The following is an 18,411-nucleotide window of genomic DNA, read 5'->3' as shown; positions in this document are numbered from 1 at the left end:
CTATTTCTCTACCTTTGTTATATACAAGACGAAAAAAAAAGAAAGAAAACATCCATCCATCCATTTAAATATCAATTTTCAGATAATATAAATGATGTTTTCTAAGTTATACTATTTGAAGCTATGTGGTGGGATCTGGTGGCTAAATTTTAACTTGCCAAAATCGAGTTTGCAGTTTTGAGCTAGTTGAAATAACAGAAAACAAAGCTTTTCAACTGTTATTAGACTTTTAATAAGCCTTCTTTAAATATATAAATATGACAGCATAATACATCCAATCACATTTTTTTTCCAAATGGTACAGATGCTTCACAAAAGTACCTTACTGTAAAATCTTCCTCTGTATTTAAATGTGCAACATACTTAAAATTGATGATAACTTGAAAAAAATTACTTATGATTGTGTGTCTTTTGTGTAATTTCATCAGACAAATAGTAAGTTACAAATCTTAAACGTAAAATTTCATATCTTTATGACTATGAAAATATAAAGCCAGTATACAAAATACAAAGTCAGAATTATCACTTACCGGGTTTAAAAAATAACTTGATGCTTACAATATGATTAAACATTTTTATGAATGAGACAGTTAAATACTTTTACCTACTCATTAAGTTTTGCAAAACAAAAAATACTGAAAATAATAACTTTTTTGAAATGTAGGATGTTTGCCATGCTTTACAAAATCCAATCAATGGACATCTTACTTCTTCACTGAAGATAAACTGCAATCTGTGCAGATAAACATATTTATATATCATATATAAAAGAAAACAGTAATTCTGTATATCAACCTCCACCATGGCTAGAACACTACAGTACAAGACACATCACTTATGTCATTTAGCCATATAATTCCCTTTATACTGGTGCAACATACATACCATATTACAAAATGTTACAGAGAGTAAAAAATGTACAACAATTTAAAAAAAAAATGAAAATTTAATACATTTATGACATGTAAAGGGATAAATCAGCTTAACATCATAAAGACCAACGGAAGTACATTGAGCAAAAAAAGAAGCCCGGGTGATTTACAAGGCTATATTCTTAGTGTATACCCTGTTATTCAGAACTATTCAGGTGTGCATGTGTTTCTCCAACACTGTGATGTGCACATGTACTTGTATGAACATATATTTAACATCACAATGCCATTCATACACTGTATGCACGTGTGCCTCTATGCAAATGTATTTTGCGTCAAAATACCATACATGCCTCAGTCATATTCATCAGTTAAAAAGAATATTTTAAAAATTTTTTTAAATTTTAATCAAACATACTGAATATTTTTGCTGACTGGCCTCATCTAAAAATGACTTAAAATCATCAGTACTTTCACAAGCCCAATTTTAGACTATTTCCCCTGTTTAAATAATAATTTGAGAGAGCACAAAATACACACAAATTAAAATTTTGTTATCAGTGCAGTCTGTTTAGTTAATAAGTGAATACTTGGCATATCATTACCTCTACCCCCTACAAAATAAATAAATTTATGAATAATAAATAAATAATGATCATAATAAAACCTGTGAGATCTGAATGATCCATAGGCACAAACCCCTCCGTAATGCTATTACAGGTTTAAAAAATATGTTCTATTGCATCTTAATATGTCACATGATTAAATATGAACTGTGAACTAAATTTTCTTCGATCAATTTCTGTCTGGCAATATTTCAATACTTAATGCATGCCACATTTTCAGCTCCATATGTTGAATTTGGTCAGTGGGATATGCCATAAATTAAGTAGATATTGAACTTTGACCCTTCTTTTGACCCATGACCTGAAGGTTACTGGGTAATGACTCTCCTCTCTATTTCGTCACACTTCTTGCCACCTAATGCTGTTCTCGCTGCATGAAGACCAATCTCTGGACGTCGGTCTACCAAACTATAAATATCACCCATCTGAAAACAGGACAAGAACAAAAACATACTTTTAGTGCATATTGAATTGTGTATTCAGGTGCAAGTGTCAAATGTTCAACCAAACGGTTTACTTTGACCTCTCATTAAATAAAGAAAACTATCCGATTTCATTTTTGAGGCAGTGGCTCTCAGGCATAAATCTCACTAGCAACTGTGCTGACACCTGGGAGCCACTCATTGATATTTATCAATGTGTCACACTGGTGTCTGTGCTGCCACCTCGTAGTGATTCTTAGACATTAATTTACATGTGTATCTTTTCTTTTTGATAAAATAATAAAAATGAAGACTGAAACTCCTGAAATCAGGCATAATCCTGAAAACTTTCACCATATTAACCTAGCTTCAAACCATATGAGAAGAGACAACAGTGCGGAGGTCATACCTCACAAATGTCAATGCACAATCCTCCACTTTTCCTGATCTGTTCTCTACTTGGTTCAACACTTTGTTGATCGACGCCTTTACAAGCATTGTCTATCAGAATAGTTCGGAAGCCATGAGCAATGGAGTCTAGAGAAGTAAAACCTGAAGGAAAAAAACAAACAATACAGTAATTACACAGACTAGTGTCATGAATTCATCTTCATTTCATTTGTTTCTAATCACATTTTTCATGTATTGTTAACAAAACAACTGTAAAAATATATACATTTCATCAGTATTCCATTAATTTCAAGTAGAATTACAGTGATTGTTTTTTTTTTTCCTTTTACTCTGGCTGTACTAGTATGAATCAAGTACCTGGTTGACACACCTGGCAATCAAAAATGAAAATCAACATGCACACACAAACACACACTAATTGCTTGCATTCAAAATTTCCATAAGCATAATAATTATAAATATGAACTGGGCTAAAAAACATGTCCCGCACATCAATAGTCAACCCACACAAATAGACATCTCTTACTTCATTAAAATCCCATCTGTAAATTCAGAAGAATATTATTTGAAAAATCCATAATCTAATAATCTTAAATATAGTTAAATAAATATCAACTGAAAAATAATGATAGATGTTTTTATTACATCTTGAAACAATCAATAAATACCCCATTCAGACTACAGCCATTTATCCAAATAAGTAGCGAAATGGGTCACAGTTTGATTAATTGTGGTAGGATGAATGCAAGATGATTTCAGATAACATATTCTAGGCCAGACAATTATTACTTACGGACACAGATGTCTATGGCCAGCCCGCAGACATAGACATCTGTTACTTTTCTTTTCCTTAATTCCGCCTCTAGCTGAGTTTGCCTTAATTTGCCATTGTCCCAGAAAGCTGAGTAGCTGTCAATATCGGGATCTGTGCCCTTGTTTATGTACAGTGCATTGTTTAATAACTGGAAGAAACAAGTTATAAAAACCTGATGAAAATGTGTTTTATAATGTAAGTATCATGAAAAACAGCTGATGCAATAAACACAAAACCAGTACGTATTCAACAGGTTAATTTGATAATTGCTTAAATCAATTCCTTAAACCTAGTGACTCTAGACCAGTATAATGAAGTTATTTCACATACATATCCAGTACATCTATGCTTCCATGATAAACAGAAACATGCATATGAGAGAGAGAGAGAGAGAGAGAGAGAGAGAGAGAGAGAGAGAGAGAGAGAGAGAGAGAGAGAGAGAGAGAGAGAGAGAGAGAGAGAGAGAGAGAGAGAGAGAGAGAGAGACTTACTTTAAGATCTTTATGCAATTTTGCTCCTTCAGTATTTTGAACACAATGCCTCGGCCACACCGTCTGTATTCTTCCCTCTTCATAGCCAGGGATCCTGAATATAACCTCATCTTGTACCTTTGCATGCTCTGCTTTTACCTGATCACAAAGGACATAAGAATTTGTAAAAACATAGGATAAACACTTCTAATGCCAGACTTTTTGACATTGCAATTTTCAAAAAATGTACACTTAAGGTAATATTGCCTCCTTCCCTCTTTTTTTTTTTTTTTTTTTTTTTTGATGGATACATTAAACCAATGTTGACCTTTTGTCATTAATTTTGGTATTAATCTGCAATAATGACTTTTTTTTCACTTCTTTAAAAATGCTATAATTACTACCAAACAAGGCATCAAATTAAAATCTACCATTTTCTGCAAACTAGGGTGCTTGACCTACCTTTGACGCTGGGTCTATTTCTCTTTTTTTCACATTCTCAACAAAGGATATATGATCATGTGGATGCCAGTCTAGAGTGTAGACCACTAAGTCAAATTTGTAGGTGTCAAGAATGTTATTAATAGGAGAAACGATCAACTCCCCTTCTTGGATGGCTAAAGAGCCGCTGATAAAATCATTCTGGACATCAACAATTATCAAGGCTGTCACTGGATCAAGAATCTGAAAATGACAGAGACTCTAAAGAAGAAACCAGAAGACAAAAAGAATTAAGGAGCGGATGTACCCAAATATAGCTAAAAATAGCCATTTTTGGTTTTTTATGTCTAATTATTGGTTAAATGTGTATTTAACGTTTAACAGAATAAAATTTTTACATTTTGAACAAAAAATTTGTTTTTTCTGATTATTCTGATGCTGCACACATCGACAGCGGTGGCTTGGTATATGCCCCGCCTTCGTTGTCAAGGGCCGTTGGCATGGGTAAACTCGGTGGGCGGACCTTAGCAGCATCAGCACGTCTAGGGAAACAATATAACAGGGATGCGCCATGCCCCCTTTGTCATAAACAGCGATCGGCAAAGCAGTGCCTATTGTTCCGCTTAAGCTGTTTTGATAGTCTCTCTTGATTGTGATCAGCGCTAAGATGAATCTTTTCCGACACATTGGATTTGCTCGAAATACTCGTTCTCCCTTGAATATTGCTTGTTGTTACACGCGTTCTTTCGATTTTCTTGTTAACTTTTTGAGATACGCAAAAGAAAAGAAGAAAATTCCGTTGCTTGCTACCCGTGACAACAATCGTCATTCTTTCTATTCATTTTCGCCAACAGGTCGATGCAGTTTAATGTTAGATTTTAAAAATATACATGGGGGTAACTAGGCATACGCACGGATGCACTGTGCGTACATTTTTTTGGCCAACCATGATATTATTTTATATAAATTTAGTGTATTTTTCACGGAACATAAAGCAATTCTCTGCTTATTAAAGTCACCTGTATGGAATATACTGGAATAACACACAAGATTGTTTTGCGTAAATACAAGACTTGAGCCCACACTCTAGCATAATTATTCACTGGGTGGCGCATAGGTTCAATACATGTGCATTAAAGAAAGTAAAGCAAATAAATCTAATGATATCGCTAGACTCCGCGCGAACTATATCAGGCTGAGGTCACGAAAGAGCTTATTATAAACATTTTGATTTTTCCGAATTATGAGCTGGAGAATTAGCCTTAGCATCAATTCTAGGTACAGTTCTGGATTCATGTACGCACTTTAAAGGCCGACATAGTGTTTTTTTTTCTTCAACAATTATCGCAGAATTTTTCCTGACTCACCCAACTTTAGACATTTCCACTAACAAAGCCTTTCTGGTTGCGTCTATTTCTTGTTGTTGGTGGTCCGATCGGCGTCCTGTAACACGACCTTGTTTTCGAACCATTTTTCGCTTGGCGAATGTGGACAAGACCGCATGCGATGCTGCTATTGTGTGCACATCCTAGAGCGCATCCCTAACACTTGCCCCGACGGCAATTGACGTGGCCACTGATTGCTTGGGTCATTAGGGCTTACTTGATTGCCTGTCAATCATTCTGGCAGTGCTAGCGGTAACCCCTTGAAGTTACTAACAGGAGGTGAGATTGATACAAAAATAAGATTTTCTGACATCCAAATACATGCAAACAAGCTAATTTCAACCGGCAAAAGAGTACCCATCTTCGCGATCGTCAGAATGATAACAGGTAAAGCTGTCAACAATTTTATTTGCTTATATGGACAATTAACTTCACTGAAAGGGTTTTTGCTCGTTTTCTTTGCTTTCAATATTGACGAGATAGCGTTATCTTAACAAGCTTTAACTATCTACCTGTACACCTGAGGGAGACCAAATTCACCATGCTAATTATGAACAGTATGCTCTAAAAGTGCTTTTTAAGAAATTTTGATTGATCCTCTCTTTTCTAATTTATAGACTTTGAAAGTGAAAATTCCCTAATATTTTGATGTAATTTCACGTTTTTATAGATAAAATCAACAATAAGTGTCTGAAGAAAAATCCCTGACTCCATGCTGTAGTACTTTGTTCAAGTGTCATAATGACATCAAAAGCAAGTTTATAGCTGTCCAGGTGCCTGAGAAAATCAGGTGTATAAAAATGGTGTTTTTGTCCCCAAAATCCCAATATTACGTCACACGATGAAGTTAAAGCTGTGTTCCAAGCATAATTAGATATTTTGAAGATACGTTAAATGAATGTGACAGGAATAAAAAAGCCAAGACCTTTATTTTAAGAGAAAATCTCAAACCTACATTCCCTCCTTAAGCAAGGCAGTGGAAGTTAATGTGTCTACATGAGTGAATGTTTTTCAGAACATTGAATAAGTACTCTGCCACTTTTTAATTAAGTAAGTTATTTTACAACATCCTTGGAAGAGGGCATATTGCCCATTAGAAGGAAAAAAATTATGTACATTATCATACCTGACTTATCCACTTGTGCCAGCAATTTTTAAATTCTTCACTGTCTATTTTTCCATCCTTAAAAAATAAAAAAATGCTATAAGTGTCTTTATATCCAATTTCACTCTTACAGTCAATAATGTCAGCAAATTAAAACTAAAAAATAGAGAAATAACCTCAGCCATATATTACATGATCACAGTAGAGCACACTTAAAAGGGAACTTATATTCTGTAAGAAAATGTTTTATTATTTGAATTAGTCATAACTAAGCAATATACACATAAGACAACATCATCTATAAAGTGAATTTTCTTCCATTTGAAAATAGCATGGATTCCCTACATGCATGTAAACCATTTGTACTAGTTTCTTATACTACTCGAATCAAGTCGGCATGCTAAAGCATAAACCAAATCAGTCACTAGATCAGCCATAAATCAGCTTTAAAACTGCAACTTCTTCAAATTTCTGGTCTTAAATAAACCTACTTATCTGTCCCTCCAGTTTGTTAGTCTGCCAAATGACGTAGTAATGTATAGAGCATTACTGCAGCTGTGCATGCAGTTATTCGAATTTTGAAAAAAAAAAAAAAAACAAACAAAACATTTGCTTGGAAGCTGCAACTAATTATTTTCAAAAATCATGAAAAACGTGGTAAATAAAAGATGCATCTGAAGTCAATTTTTTACTATAAATGCTGACCAAATGCCACCATATAGTTTCTGATAGTATAACGTAGAGGGCACTGTTTCATATTACTGAAAAATTATATTTTTTAAGAACCAATATTTTCTGCTAACTATCTGTAGCTGTATTAAGATAAGTACGTCAAATAAGCAGGTCAATTCACAACCAAAATATTGAAGAAGTTTCAGCTTTAAAGCCTGTTTTTTATGACTGATCCAGACAGTGATTCATTTGGTTTATCCCTTGGGTTTTCGGCAAGATTTGAGTTATATAACAAACTGTTAGAAGTGGTTTTACAATTAATATGGGTTACTAGAAAACCATGCTTGCTTTATATATACTAGTAACTTAAATTTAATGTCTTACCTTGTTGCTGTCCACCAGGTTGAACAGTTCTGTCCTCTGAGAATCTGTTAATAAATAAGGCTTTCCTCTTTTTGAAAATAACTGGCTTAGGAGGCCATCAAATTCCAAAGTATTGAGGTATCCATCTCTGCAATTAAAATAAAAATACATTTAAAAGAACATTTTATTTTTTTTCCAATGTCTTTTTCAGAAACTGTAAAACAGATAAGACATTCCTACAAACTTATTAGTGCATAGCCAAGATGCTAGAACATTCAAACTGTTATAAATACAATTAAAGAAGAGTGACGCAAGTGTGTTTGTGATATCTTAAAAATAAATATGGGTCAAAACACGGTATTTGAAATGTCTCTGACGGGACATTTTAGAGACAATTTTAAAAATTACAGTTGGAAAATGATCCACATGGTTACTTTTAAATACATTTTTATTTAGCTAGACCATAAAGGATTATGCAAAACAAGCAGCTAATTTATATTGAAATTAATGTGGGAATGACAATCACTTAAAGGTCGGTCTCTGACGGGACATTTTTGACCCCTGTATTTTTTTTACTAAAACTCCAATGCAAAATTATATATATATATAAATTATATATATATTATATATATAAATTATATATATATATATATAAATCATTATATATATATGTAATGTGTGTGTGTGTATGTATGTGTGTGTGTGTGTATGTGTGTGTGTTTACTAGATAAAAACAAGAAACTACTGTTTATGTTAAAAGAAAGAAGACAACAGAGCCTTATATAGATACACTCAGACTCCATTCATAAATTAACAGTAACCTGTAACATGCTTATTACTGTATACATATACTAGTGGATTCATAATTCAAACTGAGACGATAATATAAACAATCATGATATACAATAGTTATAGTAAGATGAAAGAACATCAAGTCTATTGAATTTTCTAGTGACACTGAACAGGAAACAGCTCAACTGTTATAGAGGATAACATTAAAATTCTCCTCAGATATGTTTGAATGTAGCCACTGCTGTGTCTGTGATACATCTCGTGCAGTCTATGTGCAGTGAGCTGAATCACCACATTGCAATGTCTGCAGCCTGTCTGGCTAACATAAAGAACGCTAAAAGATTAGAAGACTGAGATTTGAGATCAAGCATTTTGGATGGACAGCCATATGGATAAGGTATGCATACAGGACTAAGTATGCATTATATGAATAATGACCACTTGCAAAATCATTGTGTTCAACTGAATAGTATCCCAAGCAACAAGTATCAAATAACAACTAAGAATGTTAAATGGGAGCCATGTTACATGTAGAGGAGAAATATGCACTAGCTCTGTCATGCTTCAGGGTAGGAGCAATACATGACAAAAGCCACTTCATCATCACCTGTAGACCTGTTACCTCACCCATTTTTGTAGGGAGTCTCCCGAGTATAGGACTACTCTCCCAGTCTCTGAATTCAGACCAAAAAGCTCCCAACCTAACAGTTTTCCAGGGTGGAAGCATGAAAAATCTCTGAACCTGGCAATTTCCAAACAGGTATGCAACTGCCAACTCTATCTTTCAATATCAAAACAAACACTTGTCTATCACTTCACTTGTCTGATTAATACCAACTGCTCAGTTTTTATGTACTAGTACAGATATTGCAGTGGCTTTTGTCATATCCCATAATATGGTAGAGATCTCATCCCAATAAGAGATGGATGTGTTTCCATGTACTTGGATTTAAATGATTTTCTCATAATTTATTTTTTTATCATTTTCAATCTGCCAAGATTGTAGGATTTTGCTTTTCACTATTTCCACACGATTTCTAGATTCATTAACCCATCAAGTTTATAACCAAGCACAAGGTTTCATGCATTACCACCGCTGATTACGGTCTCTGATACGTACCATGTGGGCAAATAACACATATCAGAAATCGTAAATAGGAATGCTAAACACATTAAACTTCGTACAGTGACAGTCGAGCGTGCATTCGTACACGCTCGGCTGTCACCTTGATTGGATAGTAAACGATTGTCGTAAAATCGCTAAATGATATTAAAACCGGGTGCATAAACTTGAAAACCACCTACAACAACCTTGGACTACCACATTAATCCAATACAATGCAAAAATAAACTATAACAAGTGGTTAAAGCCTTCAAACCGAATGTCGTAAAGTCCCCATATACCTCCATAGAGACAATAAAATAGAATGAGCTTCTGAAACAAACCTGATCCAGTTCCAACAGAATAATCGAAATAAAATACTGCCGGGCATCGGAGCGGCCTAAAACTTGGCACGCTTACCGCTAATACTGCAGGCTACATCATTCCGTCGCTCGTTTGTAAATTCCGTGCATGGCATACGCACAATCAAACCGTAAAAAACAAATTCTCGGGGTGTCGTTGGCCAGGTCCACTCTAACCTACCATTACGAAAAAGAAGCCATGCCATTGGACAATGCGACCTCTGCGGTTACGTCATTTCCTGAATTGGATTGTTGAGTGGACCTAGCCAACGACACCCCGAGAATTTGTTTTTTACGGTTTGATTGTGCGTATGCCATGCACGGAATTTACAAACGAGCGACGGGATGATGTAGCCTGCAGTATTAGCGGTAAGCGTGCCAAGTTTTAGGCCGCTCCGATGCCCGGCAGTATTTTATTTCGATTATTTTGTTGGAACTGGATCAGGTTTGTTTCAGAAGCTCATTCTATTTTATTGTCTCTATGGAGGTATATGGGGACTTTACGACATTCGGTTTGAAGGCTTTAACCACTTGTTATAGTTTATTTTTGCATTGTATTGGATTAATGTGGTAGTCCAAGGTTGTTGTAGGTGGTTTTCAAGTTTATGCACCCGGTTTTAATATCATTTAGCGATTTTACGACAATCGTTTACTATCCAATCAAGGTGACAGCCGAGCGTGCATTCGTAAATGTAAACACTGACAGACTTTCGAAAATAACTTTGGTCAGTCTACTTACCTATCAGTATCGAATGTACGGAAGCATTCTTGCATCTTACCGCCATCTCTCGTAGCACCGCTTTTCCTGTACTTGTCGAAAAAATTCTGTGGAAAGTCGTTTACTCTAGAATCAGCTGGCTTACTGGAGTTGTGAGTCGCCATTTTTAATCAATACTGCACTTTTGTCACGCGAGACTATTACAACGAAATGTCGATATCTAATGAGCTGATGTGATCTCGACTATTTTAGTCAAAATGATATTAAAAAGTTTTTTAAATCATATGCAGGCATAATTGTGAGCGTTTCTCAGTTTGGATAAGAAAACTATAAGAATATATTTTATAAAAAAGATTTCCCAGGCTGCTCTGCTCTAACAGGAAGTTGAAATAGTGCAGCCGACGCGATTGTGTGCTGTTTTGACGTTTTTAGTTATCATGTAGGTCAATGATCAATAGAATGGAGGGAGAGTTGACGTGCTCGATATGTTTAGAGTTATATACAACACCGCTGATGTTGCCATGTACACATAATTTCTGTGAACAATGCATTCAGGGCCTCGTACGACACGGTGGTGGAGCAAGGACTTTCGCTTGTCCCACTTGCCGTCGAGAAGTGGTGCAAGACCGTTCATTTTTGAGTTCTCTCCCTGTAAATCGAAGTCTTAATCAGGTAGTCAAGGCCTTCATTAAGGAGAAAGAAAGTAACACCTTGGCAGCCAGTATGTGTTTCTTACACAACGAACCCAGAAATTTGTTTTGTACGACATGTAAAACGGACATGTGCCAAAAATGTCTGCAAAAGGACGAGTCCCATCTCCGATTCGGTCACCATGTGGCGGCTGTTGAAGAGCTTATCACTGAGGAGAAGGTAAATGTTCCTGGTTGGAATTACATTATAATTTATTCTTAAGTTTAAGTAACGAGTAACTAGTAATGTGTCTCCCTGCGTGTTTGATAAACCATGTCACCCTACAGTATGCTATGATAATTAAAAGTGAAAGTGGATGCTCAAGTTCTCTTTTCTTGATTTATTTACAACATTAATTGTAACATTTACAAGTATTCAAAATAGGCTGGTATCATCATGCTGAGTCCTTCAGCTTTGTACACATATATGATCGATCAGACACTTATAAGTTATTGGATACATGTAACTACTGAGAACAGATGCATGTACTACAATAGTTCATGTACTACAGTAGTATATGTAGTACACTGTATCTTGTTAATAATCCACCATCTAATGATCTTATTCTTGTGAAATATCTACTAGTAGGTGCTAATTGGAAAGTGGAAAAATAAGCTTCTGTTGAACACAGTTAGGTGATTAGATAAGTCCTTACCGATGACTATGGATTAACACTTAAAAGAGGTGTCTGTTAATAAAAGTCAATGCAAATGCATCTCCATTGTGTCTGTGCATAAACTGCTGTTTACTGTCTGTCACCCTGTCTTTGCGACCACTCACTGATGTTAATGAGCAACATTGTTTTATATTTTGCCACATTATTGGCATACACGGTTGACCAGGTCTCTTTTTTTGGGCCATCCAATTTGATGTGCAAATGTATCCTGTCAAAAAATCTTGTGTTTTGGTATAAATTTTGTTTAGTCATGGAGTACATGTATATCTAAATTCTATTATTAATAATATATAAACATAGACAATTTTTGTATTTTTAAAGAGAAAATTAAATCCTGTGGTTGAAGAAGCTAAGAGACTACAAGGAGACATCCATGAAAAACAGAGGCAAATTAAGGCAGAAGAAGAAAGTATTAAGGTGAGAATCATGATGCACATGTATCTATCAAAATGGGTTGAATTTCATGTCAGTCCAAATATATATTGCACTGTCACTGATCATCAGTAGAGGACTGTTTACACCTATCATGGTGTCACATTATATTTGTGTTCTGCTCCCTCTGTACATAAACTGGAATCAAGTATCAATGTAATTGGAATTATGTACCAGTAGTATTTTTTAACTAGTGTAATCAGTTTAAAGTTAGTTTTTGTGTTTCTTGTAGAGCATGTGCTTCTCTCTCTCTCTCTCTCTCTCTCTCTCTCTCTCTCTCTCTCTCTCTCTCTCTCTCTTTCTCTCTCTGGTTTAGTTGTTTTATAGAGTTACCAGCATATACACTCTTGTGCTTGTGATATGAGAAAAGTCATACGTAGCAGACACAAGCTTGGGACTGCTGACAACCTTGATTTTACTGTACAGTAGTCTCTATTTCTGAATTAGGAAGAAGTCAAAAGAAAAACTGAAACAATGCGAAGTAACTGTGATATCATGATAGCACTGCTGAACATGAAGAAGCAGGAACTGGAGTCATCCTTGCAAATGGCACTGTCTGAAGACCTGGCTCCACTTCATCAGTTTGCCAGTGAGCTAAGAAAGAAGGAACAGCAGCTGGACATAATGCTGAAGGAGAACAAACTGGTCCGCTCTACTGGGACATCACAAAATAAACTGAGGGTATGACTGATGAAAGGTGTCTTTAGAGTGATGGGTCTGAAATAAGAGCTAGAAAAGTACTCAAAGTGTTGATTTGTACCAGGGTAGCTCAATACTCATTATTTTTAATTATGTAATGATAAGTTTATCAGCCAATTAATTATTTATTAAATTTATTAATTAGAATATTACAATTATTATTTATTATTCTATTTCACTAATTAATTAGATAAAGCCTCATTATTATTCAATTATTAATTTTTGCCATATAACATTCTCAGGGGATGCAGTTGCTGTTTGCCAAGCTGTCCAGTTTTGTGGCCTTCTGTGATACTGGGGTGGTGAGCAAGGTGACAATGAGACACCAGGGGGTGGACTTCTCAGATGTAGATCATGCCATCAAAGCTCTCAGCTGGAATGGGAGCGGGAGTGGTCTTATGCAAGGTATTAATAACTATTATCTAAAGTAAATCATTGATTGGGCAGAAAAGTTTGTATGCTATAATGATATACTTTAGATAATATAAATGTAGAGTATTTGATGAACCAGTATTAAGTTTATACATGTATCTGCACAAGTTTTCAGCTAGATAAAATATTTGCCAAGTGTAAGGTAAATTAGTTTAATTTGGATAAAGACATTTTAGAGCATTTTTGTTCTCTTTCCAATTTCACATTGATTTTAAATTGGCATTAATAGTTTGGGCCAATAAACAGTATGACAGTGTGTAAAATTGAATTTGATAATACATTATACAATATGCCATCTACAAGTAATCTCACACATCCCTTCACCTCTTTTCATGGCATTTTCATTTATAATTATCAATTTGAAATCTTTACTGGTATTATCATGGCAGTTATGCTTTTGTGTTAAAAAAAGTATGTAAGATTTTTTTTAAAAGACACTTTTCCTGTCTTACACTAGAACTAGCCTAAGGATGCCTTTTAGTAGTATTACGTACATTGATTTCCTGTCATAGGAAGCCTGTTTCATCTTTCTGTGGCTTTGCCCACCATCATTGTACTAATAATTAAGGTATCTGAGTGTTAGGTATATTGGCTTCCTGTGGTTAGAAATTGAATCACAAGGTCTGCTAAAAAAAGGCCAATATTACATGTATAACTAAGTTCAGTAATAGTGCTATTAAGTTGCCATAATTTGACTGGAAATGTCATTTCTCTCTTGTTTCTTAAGGGCCGTCCATTTTTATCATCATTTTCTCTTATGGTACTTCAATGAAAACACTTTTTCCAGACCTCTCTCTCTCCCCCCCCCCCCCCCCCCCCTCCTTTTCGGAGAATACAAGCTAAAAAATTATGACCTTTGACAGCAATTTGGATCAGAATTTTTATTAATTTTCAAAAGTGTCCAGAGGGCATTAACACCCCCTCCCAAGGGTACGATTTAAAGCCTTGTGAAGAAAGATGATAAAAAATGCATGACCCCATACTGTCATATGTCATTACTAGTAAATGACTATCAACTTAAGTATGGTTATCTTGTTGTAGAAAAGACAATTAATGCACAGCATACCAACTACACTGGAAAGAAAACGCCTTTGGCCCATGGCAAGAAAGCAAATTTTAAATTGAAGGACATTGTCAAGGTAAATGATTAAGAAGTATATGTATATAATGTACATGTACAGGCCGTGTGCTTTAGTATGGTGTTGCTTAATGGAGTACAGCTGAGAAATGTAATATTGACTGTGTTATGGATAGTCAAAGATGTAAATGAAGGTATTTTTTTTGTATGTTTGTATGTGTGCATGGAAAAGTGTTATTGCACCATGCAATGCACGTTTGAATGTGTTAATTTTAATTAAAGAAGACTTCCTTCATAGCTAGTACTTATTAACACTGTAACAAAGCACTGTTCCCAAGAACTGTTTTCTGTATAGTTAATTGAAAGGGATCGAAAGCCACAGTACAGAAATTATTATTCATTCAATATGAATTATTATATTCATTCAATATGGAACTACCATCCCAGACTTGGAGAAACAGGGATATATGCGACCAAAACCCTTTTAGATACTGTAAATTGTATAATTACTTTTACTTATTTTACAGGACATGCAAAATTGTCATCTCAGCAAGGGCTCTAAATCCAGGTCTCCCAGAAACTCGCTGGACAGCAGTTACTTTGCAAGGTTCAGTTTCTCATCTGAAGACATTCCTGCTGAGGTTGGCTTTAAAAAATCTGACAAAGAAAGCAGCAAACCAAGACGCAAAGAGAGGTCACTGGCTTTAAACACAGTGCCGCCTACGCTGACAAGCTTTTGGTCAGATCAGTCAAAGTCAACTAGTGTGCCTGATGGGACAAGTCTTTTTTTCAGGGGTAATGGTTCTGCTGGAGCATCAGCATCTAATAGCATAATGACAAGACCCAACCAGGAGAGTTTAGCTCAAGAGGCCAGGTCGATTTCTTCTCGATTATTTGACCAACCACTGGATGCAGTAAGAGGAGGGGAAAAACAAGGAGTGGGTGCTACGAACCCAGCGGGGAATCGTAGCACAGGTTTTGCAGGAGCAGCACCCCGTGCTTTTTCCCCTCACTCTTGCTCAGAACTAGAAAGAATGAGCTCTGGTGGTTCTCTTGTAGCTCAGAGAGGATCAGTTTCCTCTGTTACTCTCTCCAATACAGACTCGGATAGTGAGAGGCCTTATGCATGTGTCACTCCCATCACTGAAGGTTGGAGTCCCCTGAATCCAACAGTTGGCTTCAATGCTGTGCCAAGTGTTGAGGAAGAACAGCTGCTGCAGTCAACTGCAGAGGTATTCACTCTTGAGAATCCAAATAATCAAAACACACGATCACACAGTGCATTGGTTGAAAATCACGGTCACAGTGGTGACCAAAATATAACTTCAGGTCACAATGTTACAGTTGATCAAGGCACTTCTACTGGAGCAGCTTTGCCTGATTCAGATCAAAGTACACTTAATCCAGATCAAGCAAGGGGTGATTCAATTCAAGGTGTCTCTAACCCAGATGGAGCTTTCAGTGATCTTGGACAAGCTGCCTCTAATTCGGATCAAGCCTTGTCTAATCCATATGGTGCAGCAGCAGCGGGGAATACAAGTGTGTTTGGGACGGGAGAGTTTCGCTTTGCTCTCAGTCCAGCAGTGACATTTAAATCAAGTGGTAGGGTCCTTAGGAAAGCTGCCAGAAGACTAAGACACAAATGACTGGTCATGACAGAGAATCTACTTGCAATGGGCTCTTTACTGGAGTACTTAATCGCATGTTATTTATTAATGTTTGTTGTTGGATACGGTGATGCATGTATATCCCATGGACTGACTATTAGTAAAGAGCATTGCATTACTATATAATATGCTTCTTTTTAAATTTTCCCCTTTAAAAGTGAATTCTACTAAAGTGAAATTGGCCTATTTATGAGGTGACCTATGCGTATGTAAAACAATGAAGTGGGATACCCATTTTATACATTATCTCCTAATACATGTATTTTAAGGAGAATAAATGCAAGCTCCTTATATTTTAAGGAGAATAAATGAAATAAAATCCAGCAAAAATAAACATTGGAAATTTTTCTTGGCAAAGTGTGTATAACCCTGCTCCTTCTTTAATGCTGTGTGAATGGGTTTTAAAGGTAGAGATGACAGAATGCAAAATATGATGCAATATTTCATTAAATAAGTGAGTGATATTGATATTGTGGTGTAGAGAAGCAGTTTTCATTACACATAATACATGTACCTTCCAGTATTTTTTGCTTTGAAGCATATTTTAAGTGCATGCACTTATTTATATTCACATACAATAAGATTTAAGAGTGGAGTTATATTCAGCCTAAAAATAATATCATGTTTCTTAATTAGTTTTCAAAGACCAGTATATTACAGAATTAATTAACTCATCACCACCTTTTGCCGTTTATTTATTTTAGAGCTCTATGAATATATGAGAAGCACTACCAATATTTATTTTAAAAAACTAGCCAAAATGCAATAAAAGTTATGATTTTGTTAATCGTTGTTTCTTATCAACTTACCCGAAAAATGAACATGAAAAAGATATATTCAAGATATTAAAATCGCAACAAAAATATATACACGATTATATTTGTTTACTCCCGAATGTGCATCCCGTGTATAGGTATTCAGGACAACATCGGACATTAAAAACTTAAATCCTTATGAATACGTCTTTATTAGGCACCGGCGAACACCGAGGTTCACGTACTAAAACAGACAAGTACTCCAGTGCAACAGGTGCGTGACCGACAACTCTAACGTTTTGACAGGCAATGGGAAACTGCTCTCTATCACAATCTCCATCGAGTCCATGCATTAGCTTTAGCTAGTTCCCGGTGTGGGGAAAGTCGCAGTTACATGTAGGGACCTTCATCTCAGGCTGATCAAAACCTTCAGGCTCATTCCCAATGAAACTGTCGGTCTAAGGAGATCGATCCAACTCTGTGGGGACTCTTGCTGGGTGCAGTCAGATTAAAAGATTAACACGCCTCCTCTTTTCTCCCATCATATTCGTAAAATCATCAGCTTTTCTGTATTCTATTCAACGCCAGCAGGGGGCGAGTTAATCTCTTAATCTGATTACATTCAGCGAGGGTCCCCACTGAGTTAGATCAGTCTACGTAGACCAATAGTTTAATTGGGAATGACCCCTTAGAACCTCATTTATTCGGCTGATATTGCACGTGCGTTTGATGGGTAGTGGATAATTGATCTACGTGAACCGATATTTTCATTGGGAATGAGCCCTTAGATCCTCTCTAATCCCTAGGGCTGATGGAGTGCGTCTGATGGGTAGTGACATATCACCGGTATATATACAGTACTCTGAAACACGCGGTGATTACACGTACATAGGCAGACCTGTAAAATGGTGATATCATTACTTAATGATGCCAGTTCAATTGAACTGAAACCAAAGGTGTGCACAGGAAACCCCCGTCTCACTTGGTGTAAATAAAGTCAGACTTGTTTTTGGACTTGTATATCCGCGCCGGCGGAAATCTAGCTAGATCCATAAAGTCCATAAAGTCAATTAAGCCCTTTATATCTATTCTCTCCCATCCCTACTGTGTTGACTCCCTATATCTTAAACTCGATTATGCTTGAACTGGTGAGAACAGGACCTCAGGTCGGCAGTCAGGTAGGGCAGAGGCTATAGCTGCCGGTGTTGTTGTCAAACGGGTTGTGTGGAAATTGATGAATGAAGTCAAGTGCCTACATATTTCCACTTCACGACGCACCCATGTAAAAAATAGTGTCACAGACATTTATGGCGAAGGTGTGATATTACAGTTTGAGTACAGACACCAAGCCCAAACAAATGCCATGGGCAGAGGGGCGGGGGGGGAGGGGGGGTCAGCATCTTAATACGTACATCTGTAGCCGGACT

The 18,411-nt window shown here is 36.1% G+C and overlaps 2 protein-coding genes across 4 annotated transcripts; one reads left to right on the top strand and one right to left on the bottom strand.

The window, feature by feature from the left end:
• Window positions 1–208: 208 nt before the first annotated feature.
• LOC106167970 (uncharacterized) lies at window positions 209–10,765 on the bottom strand. Of its 3 annotated transcripts, none has more exons than XM_087008248.1 (8): window positions 10,577–10,765; window positions 7,603–7,729; window positions 6,568–6,624; window positions 4,078–4,317; window positions 3,637–3,774; window positions 3,125–3,293; window positions 2,330–2,472; window positions 209–1,923 (listed from the first exon to the last, which is right to left on the bottom strand). In XM_087008248.1, exons 1-8 carry the CDS (start codon window positions 10,717–10,719, stop codon window positions 1,807–1,809), a joined length of 1,134 nt encoding a protein of 377 aa, XP_086864374.1. In that variant the 5' UTR covers window positions 10,720–10,765; the 3' UTR covers window positions 209–1,806. The 3 variants fall into 3 exon arrangements, with proteins under 3 accessions (XP_086864374.1, XP_013402334.2, XP_086864375.1); XM_013546880.2 differs by having other exon boundaries at window positions 4,078–4,299; XM_087008249.1 differs by lacking the exon at window positions 3,637–3,774.
• Window positions 10,766–10,918: 153 nt separating this feature from the next.
• LOC106152126 (uncharacterized) lies at window positions 10,919–17,016 on the top strand. The gene is made up of 6 exons (XM_087008247.1): window positions 10,919–11,425; window positions 12,243–12,338; window positions 12,801–13,034; window positions 13,295–13,457; window positions 14,526–14,623; window positions 15,090–17,016. The coding sequence occupies exons 1-6, from the start codon at window positions 11,003–11,005 to the stop codon at window positions 16,206–16,208; spliced, it is 2,133 nt and encodes a 710-aa protein (XP_086864373.1). The 5' UTR covers window positions 10,919–11,002; the 3' UTR covers window positions 16,209–17,016.
• The last annotated feature ends 1,395 nt before the right edge of the window (window positions 17,017–18,411 follow it).

Source organism: Lingula anatina, chromosome 3 (assembly GCF_051362555.1).
Source record: "Lingula anatina isolate TDL-2025a chromosome 3, LinAna3.0, whole genome shotgun sequence".
In the NCBI taxonomy this organism is placed as follows: domain Eukaryota; kingdom Metazoa; phylum Brachiopoda; class Lingulata; order Lingulida; family Lingulidae; genus Lingula; species Lingula anatina.
Note: the sequence above shows the minus strand (reverse complement) of the source record. Positions and strands in the feature narration are given on the sequence as shown.